This window comes from Festucalex cinctus, chromosome 1 (genome assembly GCF_051991245.1).
Source record: "Festucalex cinctus isolate MCC-2025b chromosome 1, RoL_Fcin_1.0, whole genome shotgun sequence".
NCBI lineage: Eukaryota > Metazoa > Chordata > Actinopteri > Syngnathiformes > Syngnathidae > Festucalex > Festucalex cinctus.
This window is the reverse complement of record NC_135411.1, coordinates 25,372,173-25,388,564: the sequence shown is the minus strand read 5'-3', so window position 1 is coordinate 25,388,564 and position 16,392 is coordinate 25,372,173. Positions and strand designations below refer to the sequence as shown.

General features: G+C 39.0%; 1 protein-coding gene across 2 annotated transcripts in view; it reads left to right on the top strand.

Moving 5' to 3' along the window:
* kirrel1b (kirre like nephrin family adhesion molecule 1b) overlaps nucleotides 1-16,392 on the top strand; it is a 92,293-nt gene that overhangs the window by 21,113 nt on the left and 54,788 nt on the right. The window contains exon 1 of one of the 2 annotated variants that reach the window (XM_077525541.1): nucleotides 6,402-6,627. The exons of the other annotated variant lie outside the window; for it this stretch is intronic. Within the exon in view, the coding sequence (XP_077381667.1) occupies nucleotides 6,609-6,627 (19 nt within the window). The 5' untranslated portion in view covers nucleotides 6,402-6,608. Of the gene's footprint in view, nucleotides 1-6,401; nucleotides 6,628-16,392 lie in introns of those variants that run through there. 2 annotated transcript variants of the gene reach the window in all.

Here is a 16,392-nt window from a genome sequence, read left to right as displayed (position 1 = left end):
AATCACTCAAAAACATGTTATTGAAACGTTTTTATATTCTTTATATTGTTGTTCACTAATAGTCCTTTGCACGTATTGTTTTGCGCTTCTTCTCAAATTGGCCTTTCATCCACTTAAATTTCAAGAAGAAGAAGAAGAAGACGAAGAGGAGGGAGAGGGAAAGAGCATTTCACTTTTGTGATGTTAAATCATTGTATTGATGGATCCATAAACGATGTTCCTTCTGGTTTGTTATGTAAATTGCAATAAGTTAAAAGAAGAAGAAGAAGAAGAAGAAGAAGAAGAAGAAGAAGAAGAAGAAGAAGAAGAAGAAGAAGGGCTAATGAGCTAGCAGTTAGCAGCACATGCTAAATGTGTTAGCCATGATTGTTATTTTAAAACATCAAGATAAATTCCTACAACGCAGTTACTCAACTTGTGTGGAAAGCAGAATACTTTTCAGCAACAAATAAGCAGCAGTTTTGGTGAGTTTATTGGTATTTTATCACAGTAGTTATCTGCAGGACAGATTGTGTGACTGTTGTTGTTTTAATTGTATTGCTAAGGCGCCCTTATAAAAAATAGGGTTAGATAAGGTGGGTTGCCTGCAAAAAAAAAAAAAAAAAAAAAAAAAAAAAAAAAGATTGTGTGAAAAGGCACTGAAGCAGAAAGCTGTGGCAGTGGTGTGCGGCGCGTGATGAAACCGCTGGTAACACTCCAAATCAATAGTGGCTGTTGCTGCTTTGACGAGGAGCATGTGGAGAGCTGCGAGATCTTGTGTGTTCAGTTTACTTTTGTACTGACACTAGACAGAAACAGCCTTAATTAGTTGGCATTATCGCTAACTGCCAACAAGGCAGAGTTTTGCACAGAAGGATAGTATCACAGTACAGCAACTGTGCCATTAGAAACGGAAACAAAATGTCAACACACAGCATTGTCGTCTAGCGTCTATCTATACAGTAGCATCACTTAACATACTGTCGCTGTCAGATGAAAACACATTTGCATCTGCTTTGACCAATGAAAAGCAACCATGGCTAAATTTTGTGAATTTATTTTTGTTTAAAAATATACAAACTTTTTTTTGTTTGTTTCAGATAAGATATTTATTGGATAGAACTGTACGTGTTTAAAGTCAGTTTTTAAGAGTATTTTTTTTTCTTTTTTTATACATACAACTAGTGTTGTTCCGATACCGTTCTTTGGCCCCCGATACCGATTCCGATACCCAGCTTTGCAGTATCGGCTGATACCGATACCATACCGATGCCGAAGGTTTTTTTTCCTCAACATGAAAAAGCTGTCCTGTCATTGGTTCAGAGCATTCAAGGGCCAATAGGATATCTTAGATTGGCATGCAGTGAGCATGTCACATATCAGTGAATGTCGTACACGAGCAAGACACAAGATGCTGCATCAAAAATCCTATATTAGTTTTGGAATTAATGGTATCGACATGTTACTTGTGAGTACTCACTGATACCGATACCACTGTTTTAATGCAGTATCGGCACCTCTGCTGATACCAGTATCGGTATCGGAACAACACTACATTCAACATAAAAAGACAACTTGAAAATCATGGCTTGAAACCCTACTTATATATTATATTTGTCTTGAAACCCTACTTAGAAACTCTGACCCTAGTATTAAACCCTAGCCCAAGCCTGAAACGTGAAGCTAACCCAATTTAGAAATGCTAATTGTAGTTTAAAACATTAACAGGCTTGAAACACAAATCTGAAACCCTAAATCGAGATTTAAACCCCATCCCATCATTGAAACACTCATTTAAAATTCTTATCCTGTCTTGAAACCCTTACCCTGCTATTAAACCCTAACATATTCCTGAAAACTTAACCCTGTTTTGCAACCCTACTTGGAAACCCTAATCCTGGTTTAAATCCCAACCCTGTTTGAAACTCTAATTTGAAACCCTACCCTAGTTTCAAACTAGGGCCTTGTTGTTGACACATAATTTAGAAACCCCAATCCTAGTTTCAGTGTAATTCTTACACTGTCTTGAAAAAAAAAACACTACTTGGAAACCGCAATCCAGTGTAGGGAACCCTGGTCCTCGAGCCACTGTCTTGCCTGTTTTCCAGTCTCCTAATCCTTGTTTAAGACTGTAACTTGGGCTCAAAACTCTTAAAAGACAAAGTACTCCAAAACAACCAACTGTTCTTCCAGGAGTTACTTTATTCATTAGACATTTATTTATTTTTTTTTGTTAACCGGCAAAGTAATCAGTTATCAGAATTTTATTCTACCAAATATCGAAATGGACATTGGCCTCAAGAAATCCATATTGGTCAGGCCCGAGTTATTATACAATTCCCACTCAAGACAACACGTGATAACAAATGAAACCACAATTGTAGTGTTGATTTGTATCTAACAGCGTACAAATATTGTAGTCGGAAATAGTATTCTATGTAGACTTGGAGTCAACAGTGGACTCCAAACTGGGAAGGAAAAAAAAAAGCCAAGTGAGAAAACTCGAGAAAGTGCTAACCCAAGTGTGAAAATGTGCAAAAGTGTGAACAGGCGACACCATGACCTAGACCGGGAAACACTTTTGAAAAGTACATCCGCTGCCTTTACTATTTCATTTTCCTATCATCACTGTTTTTTTCTCTCTCCATGTTTGTATTTTCTGGAGGACACGCAAGAAGTCTGCAGGACGTCAATGTTTTATTAATGGCGCCGCAAATACACAATCGATGTCTCCTTTTATATAATTCATCGCTGGCTTTAAATATTTCACTGTCAACAAGCCAATTAGCTTCACATGTATGTCAGGGTTTTGGGGGATGAGTTGGGGGGGGATCTCAGATTGAAGTTTGATCTGCTTCTTGTCCCACTTCCTCTGCGTAAGACCCCCCCCCAGGAGACCAGAGAAGGAAGGGTGAGCGTGTGCATGTTGTTGTTTTTTTCGTGCGTGCGTGAGACGCAGCACAGGCAACCTCAAAGAGGCAAAACAGATAAACAGATAAACAGACGGATGGAAATAGTCAAAGTGACAGCTAGAGGGGGGACGAGGGAGGCGGGGCGGGGGGAGGGGCTGCCAGGAGTTTGAGAGCAGAGTTGCAGCCATTTGAGAAATTGATTTGTTTGTATTTTCGACATGTCATAAGGATATTATAGTATATATTGTGTTTTTAATGTCATATTTGTCTTCTATAGCATCTTTACATTTGTTTACTTCGTATTTTTATTTTACATATTTTATGTATGAATTTGCATCATCAATTTGCATTTTGCATATTTATTTTGTTAATATGTATGTTAATTGTTCATTACATTTTATATTTAATATCAAGAACGGCTTCAAATTTACTTTGGGTGCACCTTTTTTAGGCGTTTTAAGCAAAATTGTCCATAATGATTAGGGGTTAAAGTTTATCCTTTTTAATAGTAATTTTTAATAGTAGCTTTATATATTTTTTTTTAAAACGTGTCAACAATTTTACAATTGAATATTTATTTTAGATTTGTACAACTGACGCCGTTTTGACTTGCACTTGTGCTCAGTTGAGTTCCGTGGAAGGACGTCGTGTCCAAGATCAGAGCCAGCCGCTAACTGCTAGCTATTGACCATTTGCACGTGACGTCACTTCCGCCATGGGAACGCCCCCTCCTGAACAATGGACGGCAAAAGAACCACCTGCCTGGATTGTAACAACTGAATAGTGTACAGCGTGAAGTCCTGTCTAGTCGATTCAATTATAAAATGGTCATATCTTGCTGTGCGGTCGGTTGTACAAACAGACAAGGGAGTAAACCAAATGTTGCTTTTTACCGAATACCTACTAATGAAGACAAAAGACGTCGATGGATAGCGGCTCGTAAATGTACACTTACTACAAACACTCTAACAAAGATTGGAACAGGGGTGTCGAATTGCGTGTTTCAAATCACATTAACAATCGTTAATGTGAACGTGGCTTGATGCATACTTGACATAACCACAGTGTTTCAATATAGGACAGAATGTGTACAAATAACATTTTAAAAAATAAGTCAGTTAGCATGATGAACAGGTTTTACCTTTGCCACTACGAGGTAGATTGTCCCCCGGGTGTGAGCGTAACAACATAGTGATGCAGGTCGTGCACCGTGAATTCCAGAAAAGTCGGCGATTTGATTAGTTCCGTGAAAACAGCAGGGGGCAGAAGGTAGGGTCTGTTTTCAAACCAGCCATCTCCAGTTTCGATAAATATCACACTCTATGGGCACCTACTAAATGTTCCACTTCTGCCGACAGGCGAACATCAGTTGAACTAGCAGATTCCATGGCTCGATGGGCAATAATAACTTTTAATTTGTAAAATAAAAGTCTCTAAGTACCTAAATCGCTCCGCGGCCCGTCCACTTCCATTTAAACGTCATTTCCTTCCGCCGTCCATGGTGGGACAGTCACGTGATCATGTGACGTCTATGCAAATGGTCAATAAATGAGGCAGAGCAAAATAACTATTATTTATGGGACAGAAAACCATTGGCCACGGTATGGCCAGGGATCTTAGATAAAGTAAGCCAAACTAAAAAAAATAAATAAATCCTGCGGTACTGTCCGGTGCAAGTGGTTTTCAGTTAGGTGATGTGAAGCTTTGTAAAGCACTTTGGGCAGTATTTTTGTAAATAAAGCGCCATATAACTAGTGCACTTCATTTACCATTTTGATCTGTGCAATATGGCATGTCTGTATTTTTGGAGTATACGGAGTAACATTTAGATTTTATATGTGACTGTCAACATTGTGAATCAGTCTACCAGTAGTTGAGTAGAAATACTTTTAGTTGCTTTTTTTTTTCAATATGTACAGAAAAGAATGACTGCTTATTGACATTTGTTAACTGTTGAGGTGCATGTTAGCTGCGAGGAGCTTGGCTTAGCCTGGCTGCTTATTTTCACCTTTTAGCGTTGAGAGATGATCCAAAAAAACATATAGATCATTGCGGGAGTCGAGGATGAAAGCCAACTTCTATCTGCCGCTTAGAAGAATCACTACTAATGCATTCCCCGATTTCCATCTGAAGAACAAAAAGCGCTTCCGTTGTCTCGCTTGAACAAGTCGTACATTAGAAATCAATTCTTGGAACGCCCGCGTGCGGAATCAATCCGTTTCTGGGGCCCTTTGGAGCCGCGGCTAATTTGCATGCGTCGTCTCCCCCGCCACCTCCCACTCCCGTTTCAAAAATTCCCTTTACATTCCCCTGCGCTTCCCGCGGCGAGTTTTTGACGTTTTCCTCTACGTCGCGGCTGCCAAAAAAAAAAAAGCGACTTGGCGGACCAGAAAACATTCAACATTCATCGTGTTTCCCTCTGATGTCGGCACAAGATACCTCAGTAGTGCTTTGAACATCTCATCTTTACATCGAGAGAGACGTTTGCTTTTAACTGTCAGGTCACCGTGTTTTATGTTAAACTCTGCACTGTAGCTTTCAGATGTGAATGGTGGAGTTCTCCATGAACGGAAGTCTTAGGTTTCCCTCTTAATTGCCACGTGCTAATGATTCCAAAAGCAGTAACGCATCTTGTCGATCAGTTTTAATTAGTTTTTTGTGTGTGTGTAGTTTTTTTTTAAACATTTTGCGGGGCAGGTGTGTTTGTTGTCAGTTGCTACCCTAATGAGGGCATACCATGTAGAAAATGGATGGGGGGATATGTCGATAAAGTAGTGGCCTGAATCCAGATGATATATTGTCAACTTTTTCCAAAGACACTAATCCTTTCACAATACAGTGATTACGTTAGTGATGTGATTCCATGTGCTGTGGAAGGGGATAATTATCCCAGTTTTTTTAATGAAACCAATCGTCAAGCAAGCACTGGATGCGACATTACTATGTTTTCATTTTAAGACATAAAGAACCCATTTATTGTGATTGTCAGTTACATAAAACAGGTTTTGTTTTTTTTGTTTTGTTTTTTTTTGGGGGGGGGGGGGGGGTTGCTTACATTCTGCAATCCAGAGATGCGTGGAGAGAAGCAAAAGAAAACGAAGCACGTCATTCACGTTCGGCGGTAAACTCTTGTTGCGTTCAATGACCACTCACACAGCTGGATATTTCAAACATACATAGAAAAACTCACTCAATGTATCAAATAGAAATAAATACTACGTGAGCACTGTAGAGAGTACTTGGAATAATTTTATAATTTATTTGCCAGATCAAAAATCTCTGTCATAAACGCACCAAAATCAGAACAGCTGCATGGCAACCTAAATTTTTCATAAAACTAAAAACAAAACAAAACAAAACAAAAATCCCCCCGAAGTATACACATCAGCCTCAAAATATCCCCCAATATAAATAGGGCTCTGTGCTACATGATTAAATGAATTGTGATATCATAATGACATGCAGCTGGGAGCAGGCGAGTGATCAGATGCGATGGAAATGTGAGTGACATCAGAGCAGGTTTTCCCCTCTCTTCTGCGGTTTGCAAGTTGAAGACGTAAACAGAAAGTAAAAGAAACAAGAAGTAAACAAGAAGTAAACAATGACCGAACGTGCAGCTAAACAAGCCGTGCCTTGGCGTCATCTTCCCAAGATGAAACAGTTTTGACAAGATGGTGATCTTCCCCGTCGTTTTTCTGGTGGTATCTCGTGAAGTAAATGAAGAGGGTTGTGCAAGGTAAGTACTCAAAAACAGTTAACACAACAATCCCGTTGAAACAAGCTAGTGGAGCAACATGTGGAAAGCTGCACAGGCTGCCGACGTACCATTAGCAGTTTAGCCTCTACTCAGTAGTCGTGCAGCCAGCCACCAGACCAAAGCAGCAATCAATCATATCATCTTTTGATCACCCCAACCCGTGTGAATTGCGAATGATTGCTGGTCTGCAAAAACTTGTTTGAACCAGTCTATGGCGCAATAAAAGGTTGGGGTTGGATCTTTAAGCCATGCAAACTATTATTGTTGCATGAGAAATGCCTCCCATGCTGCGAAGAAAAATAAAATAAAAAAAATTGGGGCACCATCACACTTTTAAGCTTAGGGCACCCAAAGGGGTAGCGGCGGCACTGCAACCTGACACAGTTGCCATGCTGATCACTTTTTAACCAATAAGGCTTATTCAAATGTGCTGATTTAGCCAACAAAATCGCTGCTGTGGATCTGACGTCACCTTGCAAAATCGATGAAGAGAATTTGTAGAGAGGAAAGAGGTGTACTGCTAAGCATGTTTTAAATTTAAGTTTATTCATATCTTTTTTTTACATTTATTTATTTGATAGAATTTTCAGTAAGATAATCCGAATACCAAAATATTTGAGAGCTGCAGCCCTAAAACTTTTCAGTAAGAGGAAAGATCTCAGCGGTTTTTTGCACAGCTTTTGAAAAATGAGCCTGCTCAAAGAAAGCATTTTGAAAACTTGAGAATTTATATTTGTCATTATTTTCTATTATAAATTTTGCAAAAATCTCATCTCGTTCTCGTGGACTCAGTCTTGTGAGACATCTTTTCTCGGGGGATTTGTGTCTTGCACTATCCCCAGTCTCTCGAATAATATACTGAAGTAGCAGTGGGAATCCATACAATGTCTTGATATGTTTTCAATGATGCTGATCTTATAGCAACAAAACAATGATTATGACTTAGACTTAAATGAGTATCTATCTTGACAGAGATCAATATCAAAAGAAAATACATTTGATCAAATGTTTGTATTAGGGCTCATCTCATTTCTCCTTTTGCCGGGTTGCCATCGATGTATTTAAAGGAGGGAGAATTTGGGAAGAGAAGTGAGATCCACCCTCAGCTTCTCGACCTATCACGGCCCAGCTAAGTAGATTTGGATATGTCATCAAATCGCCCTTTTGTAACTGATGGCAAATAACCTGTTGAGTAGCTTTGCCACTGTGCCTCAGCACTTAAAAAAAAAAAAAAAAAAAGTATGCCATGCAGTTGAAACAGTACGAATCGGATATTCTATCTGTACTTGCTTGATATCGGACTAACAGTCCATCCAATAAATCAGTGCTTCGTTTGCTTGATGTTAAAAGTTTTTCCTCCTTCAGTTATATAGTAGATGGACTTACTTGTAATACATGGATTATTGCTATGTTGCAATATTATACGTATCATTGGCGAAATATCATTTGTGAATCATCTTTAAATTAAAGCAGAAAGTGCAGCTTTTAGTGTAAAATGTTTGCATAAAAAAACCCTACTAAAATAATGTATTTAGTTCAGCTCTTAGGTCTCTTAACTGATCAAATATTCCCTTTTGTGCAGTCTGCAAGGTCCTTAGTAGCCGTTTAATGTAGCCGTGCTCATCTCTTCGAATTGAAATAATTACTTTTATTACCATCTACGGGCTACATTTACGGGGCACCAAAAGCCCACTGGACGGCGAGAGTTTTAATGTTTTGTCATGTAGCAAAATACTTTTAATCTTCACAAAAATTGGCATGGAGGGAGAGATTTTTATTTTTTTTAAACAATCCCGTTCCTGCTGGAGTGATTGACGTGACAGTGTCCAATGCAGGCCAATCACGGGACAGGAAAGCACATGAGCGAAATTAAACAAACCTTATGGACTACATTGTGCAATGTCTTCGTGCTAACATGGCAGCTGCTGTCAAACAAACATCCAGCCATCTTATAATCACTAACCCTTTTATATACAGTACATATAGTTATAGTTACTCAGAACAGAGGTTTTTTTTTTGTATAACATAAGATAACCGTAACTAGTCCCACAATGAGGAAATTTGGCTAATTTCAACAGCAATAGTGGATAATGGAAATTAAAAAATAGCATGCCACAGAAGGCAAGATCACATTGGCTACATTTTTAAAAAATTGAAATTAATACAAAACAAATATTTGAAAGAGAAAAATGCAAAGGTACCTTTAGATACAAGTTGAATTTATTCTCTGACTAAACTCGTAACTCAAAACACTCAAACCTCAAATCAGCTTTTCCCAATGAAATGTGGCTTATGAATAAAAATGTCGTTAATCCGTTCAAACCGGCCATAAAAAAAAAAAAAAAAAAAAAAAACACGTTTGTAATGTGTAACAATATAGAAAATATCCAGACTAGGCCAACTCGTGAATAACGAAAATGTGTGAATAATTGACACCATGCATTAAAAAAATAAATAACTAAATAAATTAACTCCTCACTTGAAAAGCAGGGATATACCACCAATAAGCGTTTTCCACATGAAATGTGCTTATGCTACACATGCCCAGAAATATAGTGGCTTTGGATCTTCGTACAACGTGCTTTCCCGAACAAAGAAGCAGAAGCATTTTCCATGAAAAACAGATTAATGCCTTCCCAAAAATGAAAAAATATTTCAAAAGAAAAAATTGAAAAGAATCCGTGAGGTGAGTCCGCAGGTGCTGAAACCGCAAGTATGTTCTTCACATTGGCCATTATGTTTACAAAAAAAAAGAAAAGAAAAAAAAAAAAGACAACCTAAAAGTTTAAAATATAATGCTAAAAAATACAAAAAGAAAGTAGTACTTAATTATATCAAATGTTGGAAAATTTCCTATGCCGCCGATGACAATCAAACATTGGGGTTGTTCCTTCCGTGGCACTTGTTGGCATTTTTTTTTTTTTTTTTTTTAAGTAGCCGAAGACACTTGAGGAAAACAGAAAAACAGTCTCTCTCCATTCCGCCGGCCTGTCCGTCTTTTTTTGTTTGTCGCTCTGCTGTCCGTTTGGATTTGTTTCCGGACGATGCTTGCATGCCTCAGCTCAGCTCCCCCCTGCACCGAACAACGCCGCTCTATTTACGCTCATCCTTTTTCAGTCTGTAGGCATGTCAATCACTCACTGCGTGTGTGTGCGTGTATATAATGTTAATGCTAAAGGTGGAAATCGTGCTGCGGCGCACATCCAGGCAATACTCCAGGCTCCTCATGGCTGCTGATGTCTGCCTCAATAGTAAACAAATATATCAGCACAGGTTTTGTGTAAGAAAGTGAAATAGTTACATAAGGCATATGGCAATGCCACTACCTGACTGACTTGTTACTTGGTGATGAAACGGCTACAGTTGATTTTTTTTTTTTTTTTTTTTTTTGTCAATAAAGGACAACTTTGTGAAAAGAATACCTTTGTGTACGTTTAAAATGCAATGTTATTTATAAAGGCCTATCCGATACTTTTTTAAATTTTTAAATCTGCGTGTCTCACTATGTATTGGTAAAATAAATAAATAAAATGGAAGCTTTAAAACATTCATCCATCATCCATCCATTTTCCAACCCTCTTATTCCTCACACGGAAGAAAAAATTATAACAAAATATAAACAAATTGGAAAACAGTAATAACATTAATGTAACAAAATATCTCAAGTTAATATGTTCTTGTAAAAAAAGAAAATAAAGGAAATATAAAAGTAAGAACATCTAAGTTCTGTATCATAGATTTATCTTTGTATAATATATACAGTGCATGTATATTAAAATGTATGGAAAATGTATATTAAATGTTCACCAACACTTTATGAAGAAAGTAATTTAAAAAAAATATTTTAAAACGTAAATACATTTTTTCATTGGGTTTCAGTTATACGCAGATTTTCGCGATTGACAGCCAGCCTGGTCCCGATCCCTCCGCCAATTGACAATTCCAAACATACATCTGTAAGTCAAAATGTCGGTTTTAAGCCGCATTCGATGAGGGTTTGAAGTCGAATCGATCCCACTCAGAGCGTACCAGTTCCGACCTCAAAGCGTTCGAGGTCAAATGTAAACTGTAAATGAGTTCCTCCTTTCCTCGAATGCAGCATTTTTCCGAGGTGAAAAGGACGCTCTGTGCACATTGTTGTAATTAGATTTGTAAGGATTATTTTGATTTGAAAATGTGATAAAACGATGTTTGACTACCAGAACGATCTTCCTGGTTTGTTTGGCACAGGCAAAAACAATAAAATACGCCGTGGAACTGATGTGTTGCAGAAATATCAGAAAGCCCCGTTATCAGTTATTGCGGATTCACTCCATCGTGATTGTTCGTTTGTGACATTTATAACCCGGTTTGTGATTAAGGTACATAAGCCTTTTAAAGATTAAAAAGAAAAACTTGAACGTAATTATGAAGCCCGCGTTTGGTCGACCTCATGTGCTACCAGGGTGCAGAGCATGCATCCGCTCACACGAATGCTTGAACGCTGCCTATAATCAGCAATTTGGTGTTTATTCTACATGTTGCATTTAAAACAAAGGTTTTGTCTAAAATAAAAGCATAAAAGTTGCCCACTGATAGGGGCTGTTGGGTCCCTGTACGAGCATTTTCAGGGTTTGGTCTGCATTTCTGGCAATAAGTTGGATTTGCTCCCTGTGAGTGTTGGACTCCGCCAAGGTTGCCCTTTTGTCACTGACTTCTTTTTCAGAACCTTTAAGGACAGAATTTCTAGGCGCAGCCGAGGCGTTGAAGGTTTCCGGTTTGGTGGCCTCAGCATTTCATCTCTGCTTTTTGCAGACAATCTGTTGCTAATCTGCGCTCTCCAACTCTCACTTGAACAGTTCGCAGTGGAGTGTGAAGTGGTTGGGATGAAAATCACCACCTCCAAAACCGAGACCATGGTCCTTAATCAGAAAATGTTGGAGTGGAGATCTGGTCCCAAATGGAGGAGTTCAAGTGTCTTGAGGTCTTGTTCACGAGTGAGGGAGTGGGAGTGGGAGATCAACAGATGGATCGGTGCAGCGTCTGCAGTGATGCGGACTCAATGGGTCTGTTGTGGTAAAAAAGGAGGTTCGCCTTTGGGCTCAGCTCTCGATTTACCAGCCCATCTACGTTCCTTCCGCCCCTCACGAGCTGTGGTTCATGACCAAAAGAACAAGATCCCGGATACAATGGGGCGAAATGAGTTTTCTCCGCAGGGTGTCCGGTCTCTCTTAGAGGTAGGGTGAAAAGTTCGGTCATCCAGGAGGGACTCGCAGTCGAGCCGCTGCTCCTCCACGTTGAGAGGAGCCAGCTGAGGTGGCTCGGGGATCTGGTTTGGATCCCTCCTGGACACCTCCCTAGAGAGGTGTTCTGGGCATGTCCTATCAGCAGGAGGGCCCAGGGACGTCCCAGAACACTCTGGAGTGACTGTGTCTCTCGGGTGGCCTGGGAACGCCTTGGCATCCCGCCGAAGGAGCTTGACGAAGTGGTTGGGGAGAAAGAAATCTGGGCTTCCCTGCTGCTCCCGCAACCTCTGATAAGTAGCAGAGGACGGATGGACAGATGGACGGATGGATGGATGGATGGATGTCTCAGTGAACATAAGAGCAATTTCCAAAATGTTGACAAAATGTTTTCTGTAGAATATGCACTTAACTCCCAACATAAAAGTAAGGTTGTAATAGAATGCATAGATTACAACATCGTCAGTGTAATCAAATTAAGTAATGAGAAAATGAATGCAACCCACAACAAAAACGATGACATCCAGTATTTTCTATGACCTCCATGAGTGTTATGGATAGCGACTTGTCTGCTAGGCCTAGAATTAACAACTTGTTAGTCTTTTTCTCGGTGTCTACTTATTTGCGCAAAATGTACTTTAATAAATGTAATTTAAAAACTACTTTTTATGGGTACTACAATCAGCAAATGTACATTAAATGGGATAAGATATTTTACACTTCACAAAACACACTTACCAAATGAAGTTAAACCAGCAAGATTAAGGCAGCTAACACTGTACTTCCTGTTAGTACTTTTATTTTGAAATGTGTTCACACCACTTCTGGTGCACACTACTGAGGTGACGCTTATTTGAAGAGAGCAACGGTAATCGTAGGAGGCTTTCCCATCATGCTTTGTTGCTGTTACTAGTAACACTTATGATTGTGTTTTGCCTCTTTTATGTGTTATTTTTGTACAGACAAGGTTTAATATAGTTATGTTGTTTATTGTTTCTATTCATGGATTAAAGTTTTGCTACCTTTGATATTGTACCTCAGTGACACCCTTAGTAACAAAGGCAGGCAGTCAGTGCTATATATAATGGCCTGTGAGGGTTATTGATATTACAGTTAATTGAAAATAAGACAGTCAACGTAAGATGATGTGTATAATCTTTATTTACGGGCTAATTATGTGTGGGCTGCTGCCTCCGTGATTTTGAAACAATATGTGTCGATTTGCTGCCCAAAATATAGGACAGCCCACCGGGAATTGTCCCGCCTCTCCAGATGGCCCAGTCCTTACCTGAGTTGTAAACATCTGTTACCTTGGAGGAAAAATGACCAACATTTTGCCTTTTTTCTGACATGTCTGTCATTTTCTACACTTTCCATTTGAAATAATGTCCTATTTTTGAACAAAGGGATGGACAAGTTTATTAAAATCCAATTTGATTAATTGGCAGATTAATCGCTTATCAAAATAATTATTTGTTGCCACCCTAAAACATGTATTACAATGATGGAAAATAATTATAAACACATTTGAGTAATAGAAAATAGATGTAAATATACAAAATATTTATTAATATGTAAAATAGACTAAATATAAAACAAAATATACCACATTATTTAAAACGCTGATATATAGGATTTATACATATCTATCTTGAAAAAAAAAAAAATACAATTCAAAGTATCTCCATTGTAGTTTTGTACTCGTAAGGCAAAAATCCTGCATGCATATTTGATGACTTTCAGCAGTGTAATTGTTCGACGGCAGACTTTGGGCTCACCGCAAACAACTTGCCATCCATCCACTTATCCCATATCCAACATTTCACATCTGACTCTTCGCTTCTTCTAAGTTTTGTTCTCCGAGCTTGTTTTTGTTCTTTTTTTCATTTATTCCCTCTCTGCTGGAATCTCATCATCTGGTTCCGCCTGAGCGGAGCGCTCACATCGCCGATTCTTATTGAAGAGGAAGTAACGGCGCGGCGGTCGCTGCTGACTGAGCGCGGCGCTTATTTGGATAATGACTCATCTGCTTGCACGGCGGGCCAGGTCGCGCTCGGTGGATGTGGCTAATGATGGGGATGCCGCATTGTCTGGGAATGTGTGCACGCACGCACGCATGCACACACAACACACACACACACACTGTAAGCAGAACTGACGCACGCTTTAATCACCGCTGCTTTTCCTCTTTAAATGGTTGGCAGCCCTCACTGTCCTGTGTCCTGCTGGCCTCCACTTTGTGGATTATTTCTGGTCCCTGTGTTTATTTCAAGGTGGTGGTTTCATTGTGAATGACATGAGAGAAGCCGTTGTATTAGTCATAAAGAGTGAGTCCCCTCCACAAGTATTGGAACGGCGTAGTCAAAATGTCCAGTTTTTGTTCCCTCTTCTCTTAGTGTTTTTCCCCAATAGACAGCTCTCTGGTCTTTATGTTTGCGTAACAGCAAATGCAGTTTTCACAGGTGAAAATCGTTAGACGGCAGACTTTCCCAAAACAAGTATCTCATTTTCAGCATTCAATCTGAAAGGAAACTAGAATTACCCATCAGTCACATGTTCCAATACTTTTAATCTCTTAACTATGGGGTATATGCCACGGAAGAGGCGGGACTGTTTTTGCACATCAGTTTGTTTCCGGTTTGGTTTGCGACGTGTGGACTGCGTCAAAAATACTTGTGTTCCCAACTTTGTGCCCCTCGGTTGCGCGTTCGCAACCCGGACCGGAAACAAACTGATGTGCAAAATCCCGTCCCGCCTCTTCCATGGCATATAGCCCATAGTGGTGGCAAACAAACAAAACATGCTCTGCCCTGAGTTGTTAATCTAGATGATAAATACCAGAAATAAAAGCTGTTCTGAAATTTTCTTTTGATTGGAAACTCAGACATCTTCACACATATATCACGTATACTGTACAAGAAATACAAAGGATGTGACCTTGCCGTTCCAATACTTTTGGAGGGGTTTGTACCACGTTTGGTGACTGAGCGTTACATTAACTTATTTTTTGACTGTGGATTGTTCCTAGTCATTGTTTATTTTTATTGTGCATAGTGACTGTCATACCTTGACTAGTGCCCCGTGTGAGGCCTCAGTGTAATGGTACATTATGCCCATACATAGTATTGACTTTGTGGATTAATTCGCTTTTTAATTTTTTATTTATTTATTTTTTGTTCAGGAGTGTGAATATTGCATTGTGGTGGAAATGGTTATCATGAACATTTAGCAAGGTGCGTAATCACTTAACGTTTTTCTGTGCCTGGCCAAGTGTATATTTTTGACTTAGTTCATTATTCCCTGTCGATCTGTTGCTTTTGTGGTACAGGGTGGTGGTTATCATGAATAACTGGCAAGAGGAGCATTCGCATTTGTTGTGATATGTACATTTTGCCTGTGCATGTGACCGAGCATACTGTGGACTGTTTTGTTTTGTTTAAATTAGTGGATTATTCATAGTCGCAAATGCAAGGTGGCACTTTAATCATGATTAACAGGCAAGAGATGCTCTCACCTCACCACCATCTAGTTATATGACAAGTACATTGCAGGTTGTGAATTGAGTCTGCTGTGGCTTTCTTTGACTTGGTGGATTAATTGTTGTCTTTCCGTTTTTCTGTTGCACACCTGTGGGGGTTTTATCACAAATAACTGGCAAGCGACCAAAAACTTAGCAGGTTGTGAAAAAAAAAACAAGTAGGTTGTAGATTTATTTGACTTTATGTATTATTTCTCATCAATGTTGGTTTCTTTGCTATTGTGCATTCAATGGTGGTGCTTGCTTATCATGAATAGCTAGTGAGAGGTGCAATCACACACACTATGCTCCATTGTTCCCTGAGTGAGACTAAGTGTACTGTAGACTTTTTTTTTTTTTTTATTTACTTTATGGATGGTTCCCAGTCATTCAATTTATTTTTATAGTACAGAACTTGAATACCTGTGATAGGTGCAAGGTGCAAACATTCATTACCATGTGAGACTGGCTTGCCACAGACATATTTACTTGTTTAGATTATTTCTAGTTCTCTTTATTTTTGTTGTGCGAGGTAGCAGATTTGTCATGAACAATTGGCGAGAGGCGTGATGACATTTCATGTACACTGAAGTGCTCGGGTGTGACAGAGTGCTTTTTTTTTTTTTTACTTTGTGGATTATTTCTATTGTGCAAGGTGTTGCTTTCGTCTTAATAGTTGGCAAGAGGAGCTATCACATTTATGAGGATTAAATTTATTGTGGTTGAGTGGATTTTTTGTTTACATTGTGGGTTATTTTCTATTGTACAACAATTGTTTTATCATGTTTTTTTTTAACTCGATTTGACTGGATTGTTTTTATTTACTCAGTGAAAACATAGACAACCAACATGTAGCTGGCATCGGTACCGTAGCTGTCTAGCCTAGCCAGCGCCACCTGGCCTCAAATTCATAGCATAGCGCTAGCTTTTTGGTTAATAGTGGCGGTTGTAGTAGTTGTTTTACGGATAAATAAGTACATTTAAATGACCATGTAATGACCGCAT